This window comes from Pyrgilauda ruficollis, unplaced genomic scaffold (genome assembly GCF_017590135.1).
Source record: "Pyrgilauda ruficollis isolate IOZ18807 unplaced genomic scaffold, ASM1759013v1 scaffold18, whole genome shotgun sequence".
Classification (NCBI taxonomy): Eukaryota; Metazoa; Chordata; class Aves; order Passeriformes; family Passeridae; genus Pyrgilauda; species Pyrgilauda ruficollis.
In genome coordinates, this window is record NW_024516984.1 from 9,999,427 (window position 1) to 10,014,592 (window position 15,166).

At 38.7% G+C, this 15,166-nt stretch overlaps 1 protein-coding gene across 1 annotated transcript in view; it reads right to left on the bottom strand.

The window, feature by feature from the left end:
* Nucleotides 1-8,034: 8,034 nt before the first annotated feature.
* SULF1 (sulfatase 1) overlaps nt 8,035-15,166 on the bottom strand; it is a 126,287-nt gene continuing 119,155 nt past the window's right edge. The window contains exon 23 of the mRNA XM_041464478.1: nt 8,035-8,923. Coding sequence (XP_041320412.1) covers nt 8,106-8,923 — 818 coding nt within the window. The 3' untranslated portion in view covers nt 8,035-8,105. The remainder of the gene's footprint in view (nt 8,924-15,166) is intronic.

Below are 15,166 nucleotides of genomic sequence, written 5' to 3' on the forward strand. Positions count from 1 at the left end.
TGGAGTAATCTGGAGAGTGGGACTGCCCATGTTTCCAGTTTTAGTGAAAAGCCCCCTGGTTTTGGTCCCCCTTCTTCCCCTTGAGCATACTAGATAAAATACAGCATAATTTAGAACCAATGACATTTTATAGCCTTTCAGTACAGTGTGAGTAGCTGCAAGAACCTTTGAATATTATTGTGCACTTTGTATTTATTTGGAAACTTTCAGTTCTTTGGCCAGCCTATATATCTTTAAAAGTGCAGGTTGTAACATGCAGATCTTCAGAACTTACTGTTATGTAAGTGGGGGCACACATCACCTACTAAGTATTAGAAATGTACATTTGAAAGGTCCTAAGTTAATTACAAATGCTTGAATATAGTGTTTTCAAAAATATGGGCGTTTTTAATATTGCTTATTAATTTGTAGTGTTAGCTATTCATTCATTATCGCTTTGATCCAGCAGAACACTTAAATATGTGGGTAAATTTATATACTTAAGTAATGCACTTGAAAATAATGCACATATTTAAATGTGGGACTGAATCCTGTCTGCATTCAAAAAGAAATGAATTTATCCAAAGAGTATTTCTATGTTGAGCATTTCCCCCATGGATTCAGTGATAATTGTAACCAGAATAGCACAAAGTAGCACTTGAGCACTCTGCTGTGGCATTCAGTGTGGCTACTTACATATCCAGCAATGGAGGAAGGCTGTCATTTTCAAATAGAATTCAAATTCAAAGTATTTTGTGGGAATGGTCTAAGATTCATTCTCACTCTTCCTGCCATTCACTTATTTTATGAATTTCTATCTGAAAACCTGTGTTTTACATGGGGAGATAGATTAAATAAAGGCATCCTTCTGACCTTAGAGCCAATGAAATTCTCAGGTAATGCTGTAGACTCGAATTGTGCCCTTTCACAGAATCTGGACCGAGAGGTTCAGATGACAAATTGTCAGTATCCTGCACAAATGGAGCAGAGCACTGCCTGCTCAGTGGAACTTCAGAGAGCATGTCTGGGACAGGGGTCAGCACCTTCTGCACTGTTCTTGCAGGTTTTCCCCCCAAAAGGCCTGAATAATTGCTGCCTTACTACACTTTTCTGTGCATGTGATACCACAGCTCTTCACGGTGTTGTATTGACATAAAACTGATGATAAATAGGTCCAAAGTGTCTTACTGCTATTTTGGAGCCAGATTCTTGGCCTCACCAGTCCAATATTGAGGCTGAAGAACTATGGTCATACCTTGTGTTGGAAGTTAACAAGCTGGTGCTTTAGCAAGTGTGTGTGAAGTAGAGAATATCAAGCTTGTTTAGCTTTTATACTCTATTCACTGGTTATTATTACTGTTTTTGGAGATTGAAGACAAAAATCTTCCTGAACAAGTTTATCTTTTTCTCAGTAATGTGTCTTTTACAATGGCTTAGGAGATGTTATGCTGCATGCTTCAGAATCTGGGTTCCCCCAGCTGAAGCCATCCAGCTGTGGTTGCTTTCCAGGGGCTTAAAGCAGCTGGTAACAGAGATTTACCAGGACTGTGACCTGCATCGTCATTGCTTTGAACAGAGTGTTTGCTGCTTGTAGATTAAACTGTAATCAACACATTTCAGGTTCTTCACATACTGGACTTGATTCTTTGGACATTTTCATCACTTCAGAGCGCTTACAAAATGGACAGTCAACATCATGGTGGTAGACTTATTCTTTTGTAGGGAATTAGGGCTTTCTTCTTTTTTCTTTTAAGACCTTGTTTGACAAATAAAAATTCAAAAAGATTGCATGTAAACATTGTCACAGAGTAGAGATGTAGAGATGTGGGACCTTCAGTGTGAGGACAGGATATGGCTGAGTTCATGGGATTTGTCTCCTTTACACTGAGTATCACTAATACATGTTACTTTGTGGCCAAAGGTTTGAAAGCTTACCTGATCCTCAGGAAGGAAATTTTTCCTATATTTTCCTCTTAATTTATTGTGTAAATTAAAGAGGAAAGTTAACACTACCCTTGTCCCATGGCCATATTCATTGCATTAAACTGCAGTTAATAACTACAGTTAATAATTTTAGCAGTCACCCCTTCAGTCCTTCAGCTTTTTTGTTAATACAGCCTGTTAAACACAGATGTAGCTCTGCGATTTCAAAGTAGCTCCAAAGTTTTCTTGACTTCAAGTGTTACAGAAGAGATGCTTATTTATTCAGGTTCCATTCTACTCTTTTAATTATTGCATTATCCATTGTGTGTATTGGGTTGTTTTTTTTCTCAATCTCAAAGTAGTTGTCACAATGTTATCCTGTAACAGTGTTTTGTTTATTATATAGAATAGGTGAAAAGCTGTGGAATTAATGAAGGGCTACAAAAAGCATCCAAAATGTTGTTCACCTTGAGGAAGGGTGAGACAGCTTGCTAATCTCTAGACAAAAGACTAAACAACACTGTGGTGCTAATAGGTACTGAAGTATTTTATTATGATTTCACTATGACTTAAATGACATATTCAAGGCATGTCAATGATGCAACTGCGTGTGTTTCTGTTCCTAAAGTGTGGACTGCTCTGACAAAGACAGTGTTTGTAATTCCTGGTGGGCCAATTCCTACCTAGTTCTTCTGTGGGTGAGTAATTTCAGGAGTCTGTGTAGGATTTGGCCCAGCACTATTAGGTAAAGTAGGAAGCTACACAGACCACAGAAGTCTCATGTAGAATGTATTCAGTCTGCTGTAGCATGTTACTTTATTTAGTTGCTTTGCTTAAGCAGGGGCTAAAAATAAATTCTGTAGTAATGATAAGTAACATTGGGCTAAATTCTGGAACCACTTAACCGAGCAATATTAGCAAGTGTTTGAATTAAAATGAGGATTGAAATCTGAAATATGAATGTTCTTTCATGGAATACCAGATAGAGAGGGGTAGAATGAGAGCAAATCTATCTCTAGGAATGGAAAAAGGCCAAATTTGGTTGACTTTAAAGTCAGCTATGATTTACAAAATAGGGGTTTGCTTTTAAAATCTTGAAGACAAAATTTCCATTTTGAATTCTGAACCATAATTTTTTTTTGTCTTACTGTGCCTGAGCTGCTCATGCAGGGCAGGTGTCTGTATTCCAAATAGCACTGAAAGCACTAATAGCACTAATCACACTTCTGACCAACAGGCCAGAAAATTTGCCTCTGTAGCAAACTCCATATTTGAAAACCTGGAGGGAAACAAAACAAAACAAAACAATATGTACAAAATGATCCAAAGCTGAGTTTCAGTAAAAAAAAAATAAATTTGTGTCAGTGAGATCCCCAGTTGAGTGGAGGCTTTTCTGAAAGAAGACCTGTTCTTTTCACTAGCTGAGCACATGGGAGTTTGGCCCCTGGCTGCAGTGCATACCTCTACCAAATGATTTGTGCAGAACAGCAACAGTCTGGGTAGTATTGTAGGAGCATGGAGTGGGCACACTGCCTGTTCAGTTTTTAAAAAACTCATTATTAAGCAAATGTGTAGAGTATTAAGGAAATTTGTAGAGTATGTCTGATGGTATGAGTGTGTGGGTGCTGTGTTGTGGTAAAAAGAGAATTGGTTTATGATGGGTATTTTTGCATACTTTAGGCTCTTGTATGTTTTTTTTTTTTTTTTTAATTTATATTTATTTCTCATCAGAGCTTAGAGTAATTTTAAAGTTATATAACCCATGATTTAATGAAACCTACTGTCAGCATCTGTTGTAAACATGTGTTTACAAAACAAACTCTTGAATACTTGATACTTGGAAATAAAAAATAGCATATCATGTGTGCTGATTGGGTCCAGATGCTCTCTGATTTCAAAGTAAGACTTACATGTTTTCATTTCCAATACATATAACCACACAAAAAAATCATCTCTCAGATCCCCCTGCACGTTACCAGTGCCCAAGCCCAGAGCTGTTAAACCAAGGAGAGAGGATGAAATGCGGTTTGTAGCGCATCCCGGGAGCTGTTGCCGGTCGAAGGCAGAAGAGGCGGCGCAGGGAGGGCGCAGGCTCAAGGAGAGGCGCCTGTGGCTCGGCTCTGCACTGACACCTGCTGCCCACTGACACTGTGGGCACACTCCAGGCAGCGCAGGCTGCCACTGCATCCCCTCAGGTGCGACACATCATTTCTGCAATTCTGGCTTGTGCCCTATTCGCTGCACGTCGGTTCTCACTGAAAAATGATGTCAGAGCACACAAACAGGACTGGGTTTGCTGAAAGTAAAGGAAGAAGTTTGTTACAGCATCACATGTACCCAGGCACCCACGGCTGCTCAGGACTCAAGTCTAGTCCTGGGCAGATCTTCCTTGGACGAGGCTGTTGCACCTCTTGGGTTCTCAGCCCTGACTGTTTTACACAGATCCCCTCTGACTGCGCTTGTGTGACTTCAGTGTAGACAGCTGCAGGCATCTCAAGGGATTCTGGCTGAGAGAATGGAGGTGGTCTGTGCTCAGACCTGCACTCTAAAATACCTTCCCTCAACTGTCACAAAAACCTACTGGTTTTTGTTCTGGCTGAACTCCAGAATAATGCTCTGATCCAAATGTTTGTTTGTTTCTTTGTTTTTTTGCAAAGCTGCTAGTGTGCATTTACCTCAGTAACACCAGGATTCACCTACTCATAACAGCTCTAAGTGAGTCCCTGCCCATGGTGGGGGTTGGAACCAGATGATTTTGAAGGCTGCTTCTGACCCAAGCCACTCTGTGATTCTATGTCTAGTTCTGGAACTGAAGCACTACACACTTTGCTCTTCTGCTCTCAGTTGCTAGGCAGTCTCAGAAAGTGCCTCATATGTGAGGGCAATACTGGCTGCCTTATCTTAAATTCCAGAGGGAACTTTTTGCATAACATTGCTACCTCCCAAAGATTTGCGAGTTTTAAAGTTCTGTCCATCTCCAGGAGCCCTTCAGAAAATCTTGAACTATGTACTGCCTTTCTGAATAGACACATCTCTACTGCTCTGCAGATCACAAAAAGCTAGGAAGGTCATCCTCTTGGCCCTCCCCCACGTGAGGAGCACTTGCCAGATTTAGGCACTTGCTTCATTTCCGAGCCTGCAACTGCCTGTAAAAGCTTCCTGTCACACCATGCACTGCTCATGGACTTGACTGCCTTAGCTATGGGACAAGAAGTACTGTGCAGAAAGAAATACAAAACAAACTGGGACAGCAACATGCTGCTTAGGCTGCGCACTTAGAAATATGACAGATTTTGGCCTCTTTAACGTGGTTTAGCTTTATATTTGGTGCATGTTTCCAAGACAGCAAGGGTCAGAGCTCATTGCTGTCTGTATCTCTTGCCTACAGAATGAGTGTCCTTTATACTTTCTTTCCTCCACCCTCCTGTAAGAGACCTGTAAAAAAGGCTCCATCTGGTTTAGAAGGTAGGCACTGTTTAGCTGATAGTTTAGATGACTGAGTACTGTCCTAGAAGAAAGAAGGGAGACAACTTTCAAACTAATAAGATGCTCTTTCTGCCATTTCCTCAATGAGTACTTTAAGCTCTCAGGTAAGGAGGAAGGGCAAGTGGGGTGAATCCATGGACCACACTGTTGCACCATTCCCTTCTCTATCTGTGCCCCAGCATTAAGAGAGAAAGCACCTTGCTTGGTTCTTTCAAAGAACTGTACTTTCAAAAAACATAGGCCACATTGTTGGTGCTGGATAATTCCCTGCACAAAGGTACAAGAGGTGGTTGTGTGGGACATTGCTTCAATTTGCCTTTGTCCTTCAAGTCCTCTCAAACTTGCTGGCTCGGCGTGCTCTGCACCCTGCTTTGAGATACATCCTGTGCTTGCTAGTGTGCTTTCAGGGCAGGCTTCTCCCGGGGCTCTACCTGACATTGCAGTGACTGCTTTTTGAACACTTGGATTCATCCACTTTCCTGATCCCCGCAAACATCACCTGTAACTTCATGTCTGCAGGAGCATCAGAGTCCCAGGACTATGCAAAAGAAAAAAGAGTTCAAGAAGCACAGATTCAGAGGCTGAGTTTAGGTATGAAGGTACTCTTATTCACAGGCCATCCAACAAACACAGAGTTCGTGTAAGAGGGAGTTTACCTTGGAAGGTAAGTTCCTTTTCGTGCTGACTCTTGTACAAGGAGACACAAGTCCTGACTAGGGATGTGTGGTTCACTCTTGGTAAGGATTGCGTGTCTGGTCTGCAGTGCTGTGCTGTCACAAGGAGAGCTGTGCAGGGGGGAGAGAAAGCAGCAAAGCAAGACATGGCTCCTTGAAACATTTCACTGCGTCTGGGAACTGCTGGTTGTGCAGCTCGGTGCATGGAGTTCAAGGAAGAAAGGACTGGATGAATTTGAAATTAAAAAAAAAATTAAAATCACAGCATGTATTAAACAACAACAACAACAAAATACATTACTCGCCTCTCCAGGAATAATTTATACATAAAATAACGTGTGTTATTTTGTTACCTGACACTTTTAGTATGGATGGATTCTTAAAACTGAAACTGCTAGCATGTTTTTGAAATAAAACTTATTCAGGAGGAAAACTGGATCATGTGGACTTCTCTGAAGCAGGTAAAGTAAAACACTTTTTATTTCAAGAAATATTGCTTCTAGACTTTCCCGAAGCCAGAATTGTACTATAAAAGTATCACAGAAATATTATACAAGATTTAAAAACACAGTTTGTATCCTAGTAACTTAAAACCTATGTACAAATAGCATCATTCATGACCATAAATATGTGTTTCTATCAATCAGCCCATGACACATACATCAGATAAAGAACTAGTAATTTTAACATATTTACAGAGTCCATCAAAAAGACTGCTTCTTAAAATTATTAAAATCCTACTAAAAGAATCTCCTTTTTAAAAAGTTTCAACTTAAAATACAATGTAATGAATGTAAGTTTAACCTGCAGTGCTTGCAATAGCCAAAAAACATTCACTACACTAAATAACATGTAACAGGTAGGAAACACACCCATGAGTTGGACACTGTGGAATTACATCTGTTTGAGGTAATTCTCTTTTGTTGCTGTTGTGATAATTATTTAGAAATTTATAAAAAAAGCAAGGGAAAATATTAAGTTTTGATTAATACAGATTTTCAAAGTAATTTTTGTATTATACTTCATATAATTTAATGTTTGGTAAAGTTCAAGAAAAAATTTATAATAACAAATATTATTACTAAACTACTATTTTTTACTCTTATGTGCCTTTTGTGTCTAAAATAATGGAAATCTAACACGATTTTATCATTCCCTTTAATGCCTGTTCAAAACAGAAAAAGAATTTAAGACTCAAAATGATAATAATGCTTTCAAGATATTGCTCAGAATAATAAAAATCAGGTGGGGCAACAAAAACATTTATGTACTGATGTAAACCTTTCTACCAGTATCAGCAAAAAAAAAAAAAGTCAGAAAAATTAATGGAATTTTAATACTGACAATATCAACATATAGGGAAACAATCCAATTTAAACAAATCCTTCTACAGTTAACAACCATTAGCCATACCTTTCTGAGAGTAAATTTAATAAAGCAACACAAACATGCAATATTTTTGCTAAGATAATATTTGAAGAGTCTGTTTCCACAATCCATGGTGTTTACCTCTTTCAGGTCAGTCTGTTTATTGGTTTCACAATTTCATAAGACAACGAGCCAGCTAAGAACCTGTAAGGTATTAGATGCATAAATGGTATGGCGTACAGATGTTAAAAGTGCATTTTACTTGAAAGCATGGCATTAAGAATTGCCAGTGGTTAAAATAATTGATAAAAAAGACATTATGCAGGCATACTGGGTGAACTGAAATATTCAGTCATGGTGGGATCATTTGGAAATAGAGAAAGTGATTTGGACATCCTTTTAGAAGAAATAATTTTTAGTTTTCAGAGAATGTGCTACTGCATTTGAAAGTTAACACTGTTTCTTTTAATGGAAAACTGGAAATTTTGCTTCCCAGTGTGGAGAGGTGAAAGCATGTGCATGTGAATAAAAAATGCACAGAGACAAATACTGAACTGGGCTCAATTTAGCTGCAAAATGTATCTACAATAAACATGGAATGTCAGTTGTCTTGATTACCTTTATTAGTTTGCTAAAAAAAAAAAGGAGAATTTATGTAATGGTTTACAACTTGATCTAATCCAAGGAGAGTGGAGCTGAAGCACTGCCTTCTGCATTTAGGATTTGTGAACTTTCTCCTGCAAGACTCTGTTTGGCTTTTTTTAAGAAAGTTCCTTCTTCCTGGGTACTGACAGGTGAATCCTTAATGGATATGTTTACGGTCTGACGAACGAAGGGTTCATCAGACCTCATGGGAAGATACATTTGGTCTTCAAATATATCTTCCACAGTGTCACTATCCTGATGAGTGTCTTTTTGAGGAATGCTGATGGGCTGCAGCAGGAAGCTATGCCGGGACTCCAACTCTATCAAACCATTTCCACTGAAATCCATATCAAAACGGTCCGATTCTTTATCCTCCATCCATTTTTCAGCTGGATGACTAGTTCTCCAGTGTGTGTCATTCAAATTACTTTTCTCAGGAATATCATTGTTTAATTCAAGTTTCTTCTCCTGACTTAAATTCACCGTGCTCAAAGCAAGGGCTGCAAAGTCTGTTGGCACAATAAGCTGCAACTCTTCTGCAGTCAGGCCGCTGGACTCCTCAGCAGAAGTCATCTCCACCAAGGTGAACAGCGTGGATGATTCCTCCCCGTTGCTTTGACCAGTGTTATCCTTGTCTGGTTTATTTTGCTGGTAGTAACTGTTCAGCAGTGCAAACATTCTATCTACATCCTTCAAGTAATTAGTCCAGTCAGCCAGACTAAGTCTAAAGTTGTGTCTGTATTCATATACACTTTCATTCACACTGTACAAGTCTTCCAGTCCTTGCCAGTCAATGTCGCCAGTGAAAATGGGCAGCTTAGCCTTCCCATCCATCCCATAATTGTCCTCTGTTGAAAGAAAGAATAAAGCCTACTGGTGAACACTATTAAAGGTGCAAGCAAAGCTTCCATGTGTGTTTCTACTTCAATTAGCTTGAGAGCACCACTGTTCATAAAGCAGGTAGCTCAAAGTGTAAGGCACCACCTCTTCTGTCATCAGATGAATGGTTCTGGCCTTGGGTATGTTCACAGCCCCTGCTGAGCACACAGCAAGAACCCCCTGTCTCCTGCTACGTCCCTGGGCTGAGTAAAAAAAGAACAAAATCTAGTCTGATGGGGCTTTGTGATGACATTCAGAGATAAGTCCTTCCTCTGATATTTCGAGGCAGGAAAAATGTTTCAATACACAAATAATCCATTTGCCTTTCTTGAGCACTCCAGCAAAACATGCAATAACCAAACAATGGTTAAGTGTAAAAGAGGGGACTAACTCTGAAAGCCATTGGTGACCTGAACTTCAATGCCCACACGAATTTTGTTTCTGGATAGCTTAAAAATACGGTCTACAAACTAACCAGACAGATTTTATTTAGTAAATGATAGCCAAAGGGGGTTTTAATCTATTTCGTAAACATTAATTTTAGTTTTCATGGAGCAATTAGGGGAAATGAAAACTGTAGAAAATTGGTGTGAATTAATTTATAGGACTGCACCACTTTGCGAAATTGTGTTAAAACACAAACAGAGAATCTCCTTAAGGTTTTGTGTTTTTAAAAAACTTTCAAAGAAAATATCTAGCAGTCTTTTCAAATAATAAGTCTGAATAAAGAGTATAGATATGGGTCTATAAGTAACAACTGAGCTGCATTTTTTATTGATCACAGACAGAAAATGCAAAGACAAAAAAGAAACCCATTTCTGAAATTTTAAAAAAATTCACTACAGTAACTATAGTGACTCAGATTATCACCTGTGGTGTGAAGCCCATTTTATACTGAAAAGTAACACTGAGCAGCACCAATTTATTTAATTCACTGGGCAGACTGAATTCACTGGAAAGATTTTATCAACAAGGTGGTCTACAAGGAAAGACAAATCAAGCAATGCAAATGTTTGTCAGGGAAAGTGACAATTTTGCCCTTACAAATGATATTGCAGACAATCTTTAGTAATTAACTCACTGATAATGATTTACTATCTTCATGAAAATTGTATAGGCAGGTAGGCTAGTAGCAATTACTTTAGAAGTTCAAGTGACTAAATCCTCATCTATATTGAGCCCTGCATCCCCAAAGATGCCTCTTAGCATCTCCATTAATCTGTTTGTATTTTAATTTGCCTATTTATTCAGGTAGAACAGAAGATAAAACTTTTGTGTCATAGATTACATTCTTTGCTTCTTACTAGCTTGGGATTTCACAGAAAAAGAATTTCTCTAATATTTAGTCTATCATATGGAAAATCAGAAAAGTACCATTATGGTCAAAAAACCCTTGATATTTTCTCACAATGTAGGGCCTTACTCTGCTCCCACCAAAAGAGACCATTTTCCTTATTTGAAAACAACTGAGCCTTTGCTCTTAATTGGAAATATTTTGCAACAAAAAAATTAAGTATTTTATTTTTTAAATATCAAATTCTAGAATTTTTCTTTTTTTGCAAACATTTGACAGTCTTCCTGATCCAGGAAGAAACAAAGGCTTTTTGGGTTTGGTAGAACAGCTGTGACAGAGCATCTTCTTTCTTTCCTGAAGCAGACAAGAGAAATGAAATCATGGCATGGCCACATGAGAGCCATCTTTGTAAGTCACATTATGGATAATTTGTTTCCTGAAACAAAAGATAATTAAATACCACAGAGATTTCAAGAAAGAAGATTTACTCTTCTGGTGCTTAGAGGCATAAAGGGCCCTAGAAAACATCATGGCAGGGGGCTGCTTTTGCAAGGAATTTAGTCACTAAATCCTCGAAGATATTAACCACACTGCAGACGCAACCATATTTAAATTTTTCTGTTATTTTCATTTGTAGGGGTTTGGTTTTGTTTTTTCCTTTGCCAAGTCAGAGGCTGTATAGGAAAACAAACTGTTGTAGGGACAGTCACGTGGGTTGTTATGTTACAGCAGGAACTGGAACAGGAGTGATGCTGTTTGACTAGTAACAGGTTTGGGGACAGATCAGGGGACTGGGGGGCAAAGCAGGAGCCATAAAAGTGCATTTGGCTGCAGGAGAGCCTCTGCTGCCCATCCCCAGCAGGGGAACAGAGGCTTGAGCTGGGAGGCAGGTTGGGCAGTGGGGAAGGCTGGGGACCAGTGAAGAGGAACAGGGTTTCTGAGGAGGCTCAGCAGCAGGGCAATGGGGCTGTGCTGCACAGGAGTAAGATCAGCAAAGAATTTGCAGTGTTCCTACAAAATAGCTGAAAGTCTGAGTCAGAGCTACATGGTCCTTCACTCTGGATCTATTTTTTGCTCTCTAAATGTGGCACTGTTTCTGCAGTCTCAGAGAAGTTTCACAGCTGGGAAGGTACTGGGAATTGTTCCATGATCTCTGTGCCACACAGAGGAAAAGAGCTTGTTTGAAGAGAGTGATAACTTATGGTCATATATGTTAAACAAACAGGGAAGCAAAGTCTTAAGGTCCTAGAGCTATTTTGGTTGACTGAGCAAATTACTTCACAGTTTAATTCCACAACTTGCAGTAAGCATGAAAAGTCTCCCACTGAAATTAAAGCAAACAGAGGGAAGAGGAGAGGAAAGAAGAGGTTTTTCCCCTGGAAGAAATTTTGTTACAAATAAGCATGAAATTGGAAAGTGCAGATGAGTTGCATTTGAGAAACAGCATGGCAGTAGTTTCCTTGATCAACATTTTGGAATTTCTCAGCTATGACATAGATCCAAAAGAGAAAAAAATTGTTGCTAGCTGTTCAAAGCAAAACTTCCTCTTTTTTTTTTTTTTTTTTTTTTTTTTTTTTTGTTGCTTTTTGTTTCTTTGTTTGTTCATTTGTAGATCAAGCTTTAGTTAAGCTTTACTCTCCATTTATCCTACCCTGGCATACTCTATAATCCATTTGTGCCTGTTTTATCTCAAAACTAATAAGAGATTTGAATAGTCTCTCCTTTGAGACTAAAGACAGGTGGGTAAAATCATATCCTTGGTGGCTTCAAAAAACTTCAGACAAAACTTCAGACTCAGAGAGAGGAATGTGCAGTTCACACATCCTGTTATCAAACTTGTCTGCAGAGCCACACTCCGTCCATCACAGGGCAGAGGTGGCACCAGTTCTTCCCTGCTGAAGCTCTCTGTCTCTCTGTGCAAAGCAAACAGCATCATTCTGGCTATTTCCACATGGGCCTGTTGGCCCAGTGCTTTACTGCAGCACAGGCAGTGCTTTACTGACTCAGGGTATTTTGAACTGGGAACAGATCTGAGTGAGAAGCTCCATGATCTGAAGGAAGACTAAGGAGCAGTTCAGATGACTTTCCATTGTTATTCCATTTGTCCTCTCCAGGCAGCAACAAAAGGATCCTCTAGTAGATCATTGTAATGACTCCTGATAAATTGGACTTGTTAATTTTTGTTTTGGTTTGGTTGGTTGGTTTTGTTTTGTTTAAGAAAAGAAAAACATTCCATCAAGATGGGGCTTGAACCAAAATTTCAAATGTGTAAATTGAGAAACTGGGTGTCTGCAATATCAAGACACAGAAAAATATTGCTTATGTTATATTATACTGCTATTTGTCACAGTAGCAAAATGTTTATTGTATGTTCTTTGGTATCAGAAGTTAAAAAGTTTTTGTTGCTAAACAGTGTAGGAAGATATAATTTCAAGATTAATCCTGCATGCACTACTATTTAATATAATCCTACAATTCAAAAATGCCATTTCTGTTAGATCTGTAGTTAAAATGAGGAATGCTTACTCACAAGGACTCCCTCTAATGAAAGACTTAAAAGCATAATTACAGGGATTACTTTCTATCATTGTAGCAACCAGTTCCCCCCAGGCTGTAATGAGCAATGCAAACAAAACAAACCAAACGAAAGCTTATCGTTTTCCTAGATCCCAAAACTAGGAAATGCAAAATTGGCTGCAAAAGAAAATTTAGCTGCTTAAATTGGAGATCTATGCATTGAAATACATTAGCTTTATTGTTCTCTGACTGCTAGAAACTAATGAAAAGGTTCTTTTCAGAAGACTCTGTGAAAAAGGTTTTATGTAGACATGGACTCCCTTGTTTACTTTTCAAGTAAGCAACGTATATCAGCAGCTACTCCTCCAAAGTGTATAGAGGTGAAAATGTAGAAAACTGATAAAGTGTGAAAAGGAGTCCAGTCTAAATATGACACTCCACAGATGTTAATCTGATTTTCTCCCTGAGAACAAGTACTGCTCAGTGAACAGCAAGTGCAGCACTCTTTAGATCTGCAGTTTTTTCAGTCTCTTCAGGTTTTTGCTTTATATTTGTCTGGTTTCTCCACTAGGAGACACAGGGCTCTGAACGATAAATATGTAGGTACAATAAGTATACTTTTTAACAGAAAAAATATACTTTTAAAGAGATAACTGTAATGTATTCCTCAGGTTCAAGTGTTAGGTTTAAAAAACCTCACCTGGTTCCTTTCCTCAGTTCAAATAATACAACCTTTTAAGGAAATTTTATTTCATGCTTGTCTGATCTGGTCCCAGCCCAAAGGAGCTTCATCTTTCTGCCACACTTAAATTGAACACTCTCCTGCTGGCTCCTGAGCACTGCTTTTGCTTAAAGTGGTATCTGCCAACATTTCTGAAAGCCAGTGAGAAGATTTTGCTTTGCTTCCATAGGTTTGACTTCCATAGGTTTTTTGTACTTCAGAAAGCCTTTTAAGCATACTTAGTTTACATTTAAAAAGCAGCTGTGAAGACCTACTAAAAAAAACAGAAAAACACCTCCAACCCATCCAAAATCAACACGATAACACAAGAGCAACCCAAAAGAGGTGATTCTTCCTGTGTAATTTTCCTTGGGCAAACATCTAAGGAGTACAGGCATGAAATATGAGCTGTATGAAGTCTTGCTATGACAATGAGCTACGTTAAATGCAGAATGGTAGATCTAAAAAACAATGGCCAAGTTCAGTGTAGGGTAGTTAGAAAATGCATGCATCAAAAGCTATGCTGTGTGCAACATGGCAGGATACAGACATTAGTTGAAATGGACTGGAGTCATGCAATTATTTGGAAAGAAGCTGCTGAGGAGAATAAAAAAGTGTGGATACCTGTGTGGATCATAGCTTCCTCCATCTTTATTTCCTGATATAGGAAAATACAAGAGTAACTTTTGTTAGTGTTTAGAACTTGTAAACCATTCAAAATGTAGTTTTCCATGCACAGCATCTAACTCCTAAAAAGAAATGTACTGTGTTAAATAAAGACAGAGCTGCAGTCCAACAAAGATTTCCTGGAAGTTTTACATAAAAGAACTGAAAACCCACAGGTTTTCAAAAATAATAAAACCCCAAAACAATTAGGTATTGTAAAAAAGAGAAACATTTGTAGATGTAGAAAGAGATACAGAGGCAACACCACAAATTGCGTAGAATGGAGCATTCCTGTGAAAAAATAATAAATCACGATGTTCAATCAACCAAGTTAAGTGCAACGAACTCCAGAGACTTGAAGTAAATATACCAGCTTTGTTTTACCCAGAGACTCTTGCAAAGAAATGGTCCTTTCTTCAAAAATGAAGGAGACTACTGGTGCTTAGAAGTTTGCAATGTTAAGTCTCGGTTGTGATAAGGAACCTGAAGTTGTTGACATAGGCAGACAATATTTGAAATAAACACAGGATTTAATGCCTCACCTGATACTGGGAGGCAAAAACTAATGGAATAAACCCTGCAAGAGAGAAAAGAGTTATGGCTGTGAAGATCTGCATGTGGCTGTTATTGATTGGCTCCAATAATGATATCCCTTCTGCAGCATTTCTGTCAAGTGAGGGTTTTGCCATCAATAGCTGTCAAGAATAACCTGTGCAGACTTGCAAAGAAGCCTCCTGGTCATGCAGATGTGCACGACTGGCGTACATGGATAATTCCAAATTGTTCAGAGCAACGCTGGAGAGAGTGACACTTCATGGATACAATTAGAACTTAAGTAGATGAAAACAAAGTTAATAAAATGGAAATAAACACTACTATTTATCTTGTACCTGTTTCAAGTCCCTTTGGCCTTGGATTGCACTGCTTGTAACCTTGACAACTTCTCAGTTCCATAAGCTGGATGTGTAATTGATTCAAAATGCCCCTTTCCACTGTGTGAACTGTATTAGTCAG